Source organism: Ictalurus furcatus, chromosome 19 (genome assembly GCF_023375685.1).
Source record: "Ictalurus furcatus strain D&B chromosome 19, Billie_1.0, whole genome shotgun sequence".
NCBI classification, from domain to species: domain Eukaryota; kingdom Metazoa; phylum Chordata; class Actinopteri; order Siluriformes; family Ictaluridae; genus Ictalurus; species Ictalurus furcatus.
Window position 1 is genome coordinate 2,873,847 of NC_071273.1, and position 11,087 is coordinate 2,884,933.

Genomic DNA, 11,087 nt, shown 5'->3' on the forward strand with positions numbered 1-11,087 from the left:
GTGAGATTACCTTTCTAACGCAAAACTTGCTTGACAAGATTATTTTTCTTTTTGCACTTATGCATTCCAGCATAATTTTTACCTAAGACAAGGTTTGTTTACTTTCTTGAAATTCCTTTTTTGCAGTGCATAGTTGTAACGAAGTGTGTTGATTTTTTTAATTGACTTTAAAATGGTGCCTGAACATTCAGATTGGGTGAGGGTCTGCCACACTGTTTTACCATGGACAGCTTTGGCCATTTTTGGCAGAAAGGAGGGAGTGCTTCAGCAAAAGCTTCTCAAGTCTCATGCAATTAAGGTAATAGGGTGTAACCGGAGAACACAGCAGCAAGTGGGATTAAATAGATTGTATTACGCATCAGTATACAAAATAAAAACAAATAACTTTTACTAAATAAGTGTCTCCTGGCTGACTTCTATAAATAGATATCAGCCAAACATGTAACGCAACTCTTGCTTATTGATTAACGATTTGTTTAAAGACAAGAACATGATGTCAAAATGTCAATGCTTTAACATTCGCTATGTTGCACACTCACTAACATGTAACATTCACTAGATTTATTTTACATACGTTATTTGCAGCCACAGAATAATGGAACTTATGTCAATAATTTGTGCAGATTAAAGGTTGTGCCACTCTAAAGGGTGACAGAGAAAAAGCTTGTCAGACATTGATTTATATACACAATATGGCCAAAAGTATGTAAACTTCCCATGCCAAAACCATGGGCGTTAAAATGGAGTTGATCCCCCTTCATTGTTATAATAAGCTCCACTCTTCTGGGAAGGCTTCTGGAGCGTGGCTGTGTGGATTTGGTGTTCATTCATTTACAAGAGCTTTACTGAGGTTGAGGTCAGGTATTGATATTGGGTGAGGAGTCTCCAGTTCCAGTTCATCCCAACATTGTTCAGTAGTGTTGAGGTCAGGGCTCTGTGCTGGACCTTAACAAACCATGTCTTCATGGGGCTCTCTTTGTGCACAGAGGTTTGGGCCTCTTGTTTCCAGTGAAGGGAAACTGTAATGCTCCAGCATACAAAGACATCCGATACAATTGTATGCTTTTAACTTTGTAGCAACAGTTTGGCCATATAGTGTATAATAAAATAAATCTACTAAAAATAAGTCCATTTAATATTTTAAAATCAATGAGTAACACCCTATTCACATGACGCCTGTCTCCTTAATGTTGTGTACCTCTGATTTTCCCAGTATATTCTGTTGCATGTCACTGTCTTTGCACTGGTTACAGGGTGATGAGGAGGCCAGCCTGGATTTACCCATCAGCCCATTCATGGACCGTTCAGCCCCCCAGCTAGCCAAGTTGCAGGAGTCTTTCATCACACACATCGTCGGGCCGCTCTGCAGCTCCTATGACACAGCTGCCCTCATGCCTGGCCGGTGGGTGGAGCCTCAGCCCAGTGAGGCTGAAGAAGGATCTGGTGTGGAGGAGACTGATGAAGATGAAGAGGAGGAAGAAGAAGAAGACACAACAGAGGAAGATGCCTCGACCAACTCGGATCAGTCTCGTATGTTCATATTCATTTTGTACATATTTGTGGGGTTTTTATCATTGGAGGATTTCGAGTCTGACAGTTTTATACATCAAAATCCTCATCAGCATGCAAACACTTATAGAGGTCCAGAAGCAGTATGAATTTTTTTTCATAAGGTTCGCATTTTGATGGCATGGGTAAGAGTTAAAAAGCATTTATTTGAAATGACTAGAGGTGATGTTGATGTTACTGTACAGGCTTACATACACACCGATTGGGAACTCCAGGGCTGTCAAACGTATTTAAGAAATTGCTTTTGAAATTTCCTTGCTTAAAAGATTTCACGCATGAATATTAATGACGTTATCATTTTGATAGCAAACATCAATAGTAGTGCCACATTCTGCATTTGTGTCTCATAAACCAGTGAAAATATCATAAACAGGTAAAAAAAAAAAAAAAAATTCTTAAGCAAAGACACTAAAAATCAATTACATAATCTTATTATATACATTAATAAATACTCCAAGTGGCTTCCTGTTCAATTTCATGCTCACCACAAAGAATATAAAATATACATAAAGTGGTATTGTAGAGCCCAATTAGTGTAATGTGGAATGTGATGGTGCACATTTAAAGTGTCACTCAGTGTACTTTATTCACTTATAATTCAAATAACTGAATAGTAATTTTCCCTAAAACGCCTGTCACTAATATTATGCAGAAAAAATCTTGCATATTTTCAGAATATTTTGGGGTATGAATTACCTAACCCTGTTGTTTTTATTTTGCACTCTGGCACAGCACAAATAGTTTGTATTTTCTGTGAGTAGTGCACAACTGTCAAGGACACTACATTTTAGTAGTGGTTGCTCATGTGTCTTCCCTCCCTCCATTTTAACCCACGCCAGTTTTCTAGAAAGAAGCTAAATTACCTGCCAATAAAATACGACAGTTTTAAGCTTGAAATGAGTAAATATACTTAGAAATAGGATTAATAGTCTTATAGTTGTTATTTAATAAGCTCATAATTGGAAATATTAGATCACTTTTAGTTTATTCAGGATAGCTTCACTTAGATATATATATATTTTTTGCAAAGTGGTAAAAATCTTCTGTGACCTCATCCACATTTCAGGCAACCCCAATGATGAGAACCTATGAGAGTGCGTGCAACTCTTCTGTTCAAATCAAATAAATTTGGCATTTCTGAATCAAAGAAGAAAAAATACTTTTAAACAATTACAATCATTTACAGTTAAAGAACTATACCAAATAGTAACATTTGTGAACTACTAATTGTTGTTGTTGTTGTTGTTGTTGTTGTTGTTTGACTATTCTGACGTACTATTTAGAAATATTCTTTGAATGTGGGTTGACATGCCTCTCATAAACTTTTGGGAGGGGTGGATGAAATTTTCTGAAGTGTGTTCTGAAGGGTGTTGAAATCAGCGAATCCCCAAAAGTTGCCTATTATATCTTGAAGTAAATTTAAGGTTAATACTTTTATTGTCTGTTGTAGAGAAACTGATGCCCAAAATGCGACAGAAAGTCTTCTGTCAGATCACCCAGTACCTTCTGGAGAATTATGAAATGTGGAAGAAGGTCATCGCTGAGGAGGCCCAAAGCCAAACAAAGCCAAACAAAGCCTCTGACCCAATCCTGGCTATACATGAAGAGGAGGAGGAGACAATAAGCAAAGACAAGCCAACAGAGGACCAGGAGCAAAAAACAGATGGAGGAGAGATATGGCCAGCAGAGGAGCCGCGATATGAGGCATCAACAGAAGACGAACAGACTGAATAAAGAAAAGTGAGGACACGACAAAGCAAAAGGAAGCAGTTAAGAAATATCAGGAAACTAAAAAAAATCAAGACACAAGCTGTAGAAAAACGTGGAGAGGAAAATACAGAAATGGGATGAGACTTCAGAGGATTAGGAGATATGGAGTGAAAGAGTGATTTATCTAGTCTAGAATATTGTCACAAAGCCTTTATTTCCAAACAAGACTCCTGATAAATGGTTGCCAGCACATCACTAAGACACAACACTGTAGATTCTTTAGGATAACAAGTTTCTGTAGGAAACAGGGTGGCTCCGAGTGTCTTCGGATAGGGTTTATTAGCTAGACCCAATAAAATGTCATTTCTAAAATGAACATGAAAAGGCTTTTTATAAAACTCTAATGGTGGCCACACCACCAATTTATGCTTAAGTTCCAAAACAACTTCCATGACTAGGGTCTCAATGATCTGCACTTTTTAGTCTATTCATTTCAGCAAGTATTTTAAGGACCCTGGTATTAGACTGATTCAAGAATGTATTCCATCATGATACAACTAGCCCTTTTGAGCTCATAGCAATGTGATGGGGAAGTACACGCTCCTTAATCACTCAAATACACCATAATCCATATGAAGGAAAGAAGGTTCAGGAAATAGCATGCACCTAAAAGACCACATGTGTAACACTACTTATCTAATCTTTTTTTTTTTCCTTTTCTTTTTAAGTTAAAAGCATCTGTCCTTTTCTTTTGTTTGCCACTTGATTTCCTGTGGACGTTTCATGCCTCCACGGGTTCACCACCTGCCTGTAGAGTTAGGCACCATGACTTTGCAGGTGCACTAGTAAATGTTCAAGTGTTTGTCCTTTTTAATATAAATTACCTGTTACTTTAAAAAAAAAAAAAAAAAAAAAAAAAAAAACATTTTTCAGGGTTGCGGTAGCTTTAGTTTGTGACGTGGCATTCCTGTTTATCAAGATATAACAGCACTGTAAATACTGTGTAGCATTTCTTCCTTTCGGATTTTTATTCTGCCAGTGCACATTCGGGGGGGGGGGGGAACAGAATCTCCTGTTTTGATAGGGTTAGTTAGAAAAACGCTACATGCATAGTCACTACATACTAGAGCTCCAGTTCTATTCAAGTTCATACCTGTGTTTTTGTATGATGTGATTCTTTGAAGATGAAGTATGCAATGCAGTTATTTTGCTTATTATAACCGAAGTAAATCAATCCCACGTCCTATAGTTAGGAGACAGCATGTATTTAATCCTGGTATTCGTGCCATTTCAGCCTTCTGTGTATTTGACCCACATGTTTGAATTGGCAGTTGAATCCTGCTGAATCTTAGATCTGTTGGTCGTTTTATGCATCTTGAGTAGCAAGTATACAGTATATATCCATATAGGGATTATATACACAGAAATGCAAATGTAAATGCACCCAAAGATTTCAACCTGATTGTTTTTCTGAGTTTGCCTCAATGCTGGTATGGTTCCATTTTTTGTTATAGGTTTTAATACAGAAAGCAAACAGCTTTCGAAAAGTTCCAAAAATCAAAAACAAATATGATGTGCTCTGCTTGAGGGCTAAAGAGCAAGCATTCGTTAAAGTCATGCACTCTCGCTAAACAAGGAAGGCCACTCATACTCCAGTCATCCGATAGCTGCTATGTCCTAGAGGAACTGCTAAGCCCCATATAGGCATGAGACCTGGTGTAGCGACGCATGCAAGAGGGCAGTTCACTAAAACAACTACAGCACTGGTGTGTGCTGCCTGTGCTGCCTTAGACACAGGGACGAAGAGAGAAGCAGATTGATTGTGACTGCAGTTCAGGGATAGATAATGCAGTCTGATGTTCTTGTATGGACGTAATCAGCTTGCGCCTGATGCTACTGTGCCATAATTTAGAAGGGGTGCTAATTAAATTTGTAGTAATTGTAGAATTCCCCACTTCAATTTGCAGCATAATGTACGCTTTCTTATCAACAGCCAGCACATCAAGCAATACTGACACATACTGTAGACTGATGGTAGTTTTTAATGATTGCCATCATATTATTATGAAGTTGGGCATAATATATATTTTTTCACAGTGCAGCTGTTTGTGCCAAATATTTCTTCAATAAACAACTGCGTTGTTGAAGCTTTTTATGGTTAATAAGGTCAGGTGTGCTTTCTCTGTGTGTGAGTGCATGTTTGTATGGAATCAGGATGAGTTCATTTGGAATCAAAGAATTTTTTTTTTAATAGTGCCCTGAAAGAAAATACACCAAAAAAAACATTTAGATAATTAAGAAAGAAAAAAAAACTGAGGACATGACGCTTTTGGCACCATGTTTTCTTCGTATTTTTCATTACTTTTTGATATATATATCAAAACAGAAGGAGGACAGAGAGGAACGTTGTTTCTGAGTATACTCATTAGGCAGGTCTATTTACAAGTATACTACTAAGTACAAGTATGTGTAAGTGTACATAAGTGTAGCAGTTAATGCCGCTGAAGAATCTAGTCATTAGGTCGGGTACACTGTACCCCAACCACAGGAAATGTATATTGTGTATGCTCAGAAAAATAGAATGGCATTTAACAACAATACAAAACAATCAATAAAACAATTTAATGACTTGCAAGTCACTTTAACAAATAAGTCGTGCTGCCTAAGTGATGCTACCATTTAATAGGCCTAGAATTTAACGTTAAGTTTGGTTACAGATTCAATCTTTATTTAAAAGAAAGAGAAGGACAACAATTTGCCCTGTTAAAAACTGACTCACTGGTAAAAGGCAGTGATGTCTGTGGTGTAATATTTGTGTGTGTGTGTGTGTGTGTGTGTGTGTGTGTGTGTGTGTGTGGTGGCGGCTCGAGCTGATGATGTGAATCATACTGTACATTATATTCCTTCTTCTGTGGTTGTGATTCATCAGTCCTCACGCTTGTCAATGACAAAACCGAAGTGACAATTTAAAAAGAAAGAAAGCAAACACAAAGAGAAATCATGAAGTAATGAGTCATATTAAAAAGTTAAACTATGAGTAATGACAGAGTGGCGTTGCAAACATTGCGGAAAAATGCATCAATTCCTAAGTCATGTCTGCAATATCGATATATATTTTTTGTAGTACAGTGAGGCCTCGTCTTTGTGCTATACTATTTGACCAAATGTTTTTGGACACCTGACCATCACACCCATATGAGGGCCTTCCCAAAGTTGGTAGCACACAAAAATGTGTGAAGGTTGGAAGAAGGTGGAAGAACTCGAGTGTCCTGCAAATATCCCTGACCTCAACCCCACTGAACACCTTTGAGATGAACTGGAACTGGAGCTTCCTCACCCAACATCAGTGCCTGACCTTGTAGCTGAGTGAACACAAATCTGCACAGTCATGCTCCAAAATCTAGTGGAAAGCCTTCCCAGAAGAGTGAGCTTATTATAACAGCAAAAGGGGAATAAATCTGGAATGGTACGCTCAGCAAGCACATCTTCTGTGTGATTGTCAGGTGTCCACAAACTTTTGGCCATGCTATTTTGGTATGCTCTTGTTTGTCACCATTAAAGACCTCAGTTTGACTCCATATGTATGTGCTAAAACATTATAAATGGCAAGGCATAGGACTGTCTCTGTAAGTGTGACCTTATATGAAGACATATTTTATTCAGCAAATGCAGACTGAAACGTTCTGTAAAATCATATGCAGAAACAGATGTTATCTGCTGTAATCGAGCTACTTAGGGCAATATTCTCACAGATCTTCCCATTTATTTTAGGCATCTCAATCTGTAAGGCTAACTTCACCATATGTTACTAGGACTTTCTGGTTGCGAGTAAACAAGGAAGTATCACCTGCATGTACTCTATAGTCATTCCGCAGTACATCACGATTCGTACTATCCCGCTCCACTTTACAAATTTTACCCTGTTAAAATAAATAGGTTAATATAGTAAAATAAAAAGATCACATGAAGTATTCCAAGCCTTCATTATCCCTTTATAAAACTTCACAATAATGTACTTTATTTATTCACCATCCCTTAAACACTCCCTCTTGGTGAGATGACTTGGTGATATGTACTTCCATATGTAGTGACTCCACAGTATTGTGACCTTGTTTGGAGTCTTCTGATGGGTTAAGACATTACGTTATCACATACCCATGATGTACTGTAGCAGCATCCCTGAGTCCATCAGACTGAGATCAAGATCATTACTTAATATACTTAGAATAAGGTCATTCCTTTTATCTCGTCATTTTTCAGGTTATTATTTTTTTGTGTTTTTAGTTATTGGCTTGAGATCCGTGGTTGTCAAAACACAGCAGCATTTTAAATATTCTGTAACACTTATTTACAGAATATTTAAAATGGGGGTGGGGGGGGGGTTATATGGTTCAGCAATTTTCATAAAGTCATCAAATCTCTCACTATTTTATATGGGAAATTTCTCTCGGAAGGTAATTTATTTAACATATTTGCATACTAGATACTAAAGGCTCAATAATTCCAGCTCTAATTAAGCTGATCTCTGTGTTTCGGTATGATTCTTTAATGATGAAGGGCACAATATAGCTGCTCCATATGCTCATTCATGTCCCAGCTAATGTCTAAACCATTCCCCTGGAATTCCATGTGGTACACTTAAGTAAAAGAGCATGTATTCAATCATGGCATTGGTGCCATTTTAGTCCTTTGTGTATTTAACCTGATTTATTTTTTTTAACTGCAAAACTGATCAAGAACTATAAAGTTCCACGTATGTATCTTCATTCATGGATCATGCATGTGATTAGATAGAGAAGGTAGGTAGACAGGGACAGAATTTTGTTGTTTGTTTATATAAGCATTATATTTATTTCACTGTCCTGCATGTGCCTTTTTGATAACTGTTTAAAGTTCAGTTCAGTCAGAATATTGCAGCTTCTGTCCTTCTGTTGCATTATTATCTGTATTACACAAATTCATTACTCATTTCTGTCTGGCAAGTTCAATGTCCAGTGGTTACCGAAGATGAATGAATGACTGAATGAATGGATGAAAGGTTTGGTTTCCTGTTAATACGTATACGATATACACAGTGTTTATATTATGGTGAATCAGGGTAAATAAAGCATAGATATGCTGAATTTATCCATCATAGCCTTGGCACTGTCCAGTCACAACAACCTGTTTTGGTAAGGAGGCATGTTCATATGAAATCATACAGTTGTTGACATGGGAAACATTTTATCTGATGCCTGATTTTCTTTCACTGTCATTTTTATCCTTCTTGTTTGTCTTTTGTCAGTTTGCAATTGTTGTCAGCCTGTTATCTTAACCTATATGCATCTGATGGTGATGGTCATTGTGCACTCTTCTTTCACCAAAAGAAATACATAAGATTCACACTCTCAACACAATCAGTGAGACACGTTTTTATATGTGATGGGTACCTCACTGGCCAAAAAAAAATTGTTTTCTTCTCACTAGTATGTTGCACTTAAGACATGTAGCAATACCTATACAAAAGGGAGCTGTACATTTCACCAGTATTTGTGAAGTAAAATATTCAGTTTATTGATGTCTATTGTTCCATTTTGTACAAAACACGATATTGTTAATGGAGGGCATGGAGAAAACAAAAATAACAAATGTCTTTTGAATAAACATTATTTATTTTTAATGTTTTATAATTTACTCACTATCCTGTAGCTTCTCTATGGGCAGAAAATGCTGGAAGTGCCTCTTGGTATAATGTATTATACAAGAAATATATACTGATATTATTAGAATTTGTCACAATCTGAACATTGTTTATGTTATGTGAATACAGTTTAATACTGTATTAAATGTTGTGATATTCAGTGTCTGTTTTTTTTTTTTGTATCATCCTGTAGTAATTTATAGGAGTTGCATGTATTTTTTTAAAAAATCATTCCCCACACTACATTTACATTACATTCATTTAGCAGACGCTTTTATCCAAAGTGACTTACAAATGAGAAATATATATATATATATATATATATATATATATATATATATATATATATATATATATATATATATATATTACACTACAAAAAAGTTATCTTAGCAAGTGAAAATATCTTGAATATGGGCAAATTGATTTAATATTTCTAAAGAAAGGAGATGAAAGCATGTAAAGCAGTTACGTTACTACCTGAATCATTAGAAGCCAAAGGGAGGTATTGCTCTCACACATGATTATCACCATTACCAACAGTTTGAACTATTTAATCATGTTTCTGTTGTAAGCAATGTCAAGGCCTGTCACCATGTGTCATGTAATGGGGATGGAGTCATATGCAAGTGCAGTTAAAAGATTTAGTTAAAGAGATGCAGGCAATGAAAATCCAAACGATGGGCAAAAATGTGGTCAGAAAACTAGCGAGGTGTCAGGCAATCAGGCATAAACAGGGCATAGATGAGAATCAGAAACACGCGAACGAAAGCAGGATCAAGAAACTATGAAACTAGAAAAAAGATCAAGGCTTGGTATGGGTCTGGCAAAAACACAGAAACACACAATACTTCGCCCCGAACAAAGACACAGGAGGGGTTTAAATATAATCAAGGGTAAAACAAACAGCTGAGACACATTAGGAGACAACCAATAACCTAACAGGGGCAGAGACAGGACCGAAACCAAAACAAAATACACATATAACATTATGACAACCTGGAAACATGCACTGTCATGCTTTGGGCAGTTCATGTGTGCTAAATGCTTTGGCACTCACCACAAGGGGAAATCTATGACAGAGTCCCCCCCAAGACACTCCCCCCAGCAGTCCTGGCCCTCTGGGCAAAATATCTACCCAGAACTCATAATCCAGAGGCAGTCATTGTCTTAGTAATGGGGCAAACAGGTGGAACGCAGGTGGTGAGTCGGCGACAGGCTCACTGGGGTCAGATGGCTGGGCTAGGACATGTTTGCCATAGTTCTAAGGCAGGAGCCAGGCTTGGGAAGCTATGTCGTCAGCCTCAGGCGTGAGCAGAACTTGGTAGGCCGTGTCCTTGGCCTCAGGTTTGAGCAGAGCTTGGTGGGCCGTCTTGTTGGCCTCTAGCTGGAACATGGCTTGGTGGGCCGTCTCATCGGCCTCTGGCTGGAACGTGGCTCGATGGGCTGTCTCATCGGCCTCTAACTGGAACTGAACCTGGTAGGTCACCTCGTTGACCTATATCCAGATCATGGCTGGATAGACCACTTCATCTGTCTCACACTAGGGCTCACGATATGAGGTCGCCACATTGACCTCAGACTGGAACATGGCTTGGGAGGCCGTGCCATCAACCTCTGGCAGGAGCATGGCTTTGGAGGACCTCTTCACAGCTCTCACAATGTTTCTGTCATCAGCTGCTGTTGTTTTACTTGACTGACCCGTTCCATGTCTGGTCGTTAGTGCACCAGTGTTATTGGCTATGTCCAATGCTTGTGCATAGTGTCTGATTGATTTTTCCCTCTTTTCTCAGATTCAAAATGGCTTGCTTTTCTCCCATAGACAGTTCTCTGATCTTCATGTTGATTTATCCTTTTTAACAACAAATCCTTCATTGTCTTCACAGGCAAAACCCAGGTCTCAGACAAAGAGTAGACATTCAGAGCGATTTATCACATGTTCCAATATTTTTGATCACTTGAAAAAATGGGTGGGTTCAAACAAAGGGTAACATATTCTAAGTTGTTTAACACATCTCAATGTAAATACGAGAAAATGAAAGCTGAAAGCCTGTTCTATCATCTGATATCCATATTTTGATCTCAAACCCAAATGTCTTCAATGTTTAGCGAAAACATTAGAATTGGC

General features: G+C 37.8%; 1 protein-coding gene across 1 annotated transcript in view; it reads left to right on the forward strand.

Moving 5' to 3' along the window:
* pde3a (phosphodiesterase 3A, cGMP-inhibited) overlaps window positions 1-9,119 on the forward strand; it is an 80,802-nt gene extending 71,683 nt beyond the window's left edge. Inside the window, exons 14-15 of the mRNA XM_053650850.1 lie at window positions 1,254-1,530; window positions 3,020-9,119. Of these exons, the coding sequence (XP_053506825.1) occupies window positions 1,254-1,530; window positions 3,020-3,303 (561 nt within the window). The 3' untranslated portion in view covers window positions 3,304-9,119. The remainder of the gene's footprint in view (window positions 1-1,253; window positions 1,531-3,019) is intronic.
* The last annotated feature ends 1,968 nt before the right edge of the window (window positions 9,120-11,087 follow it).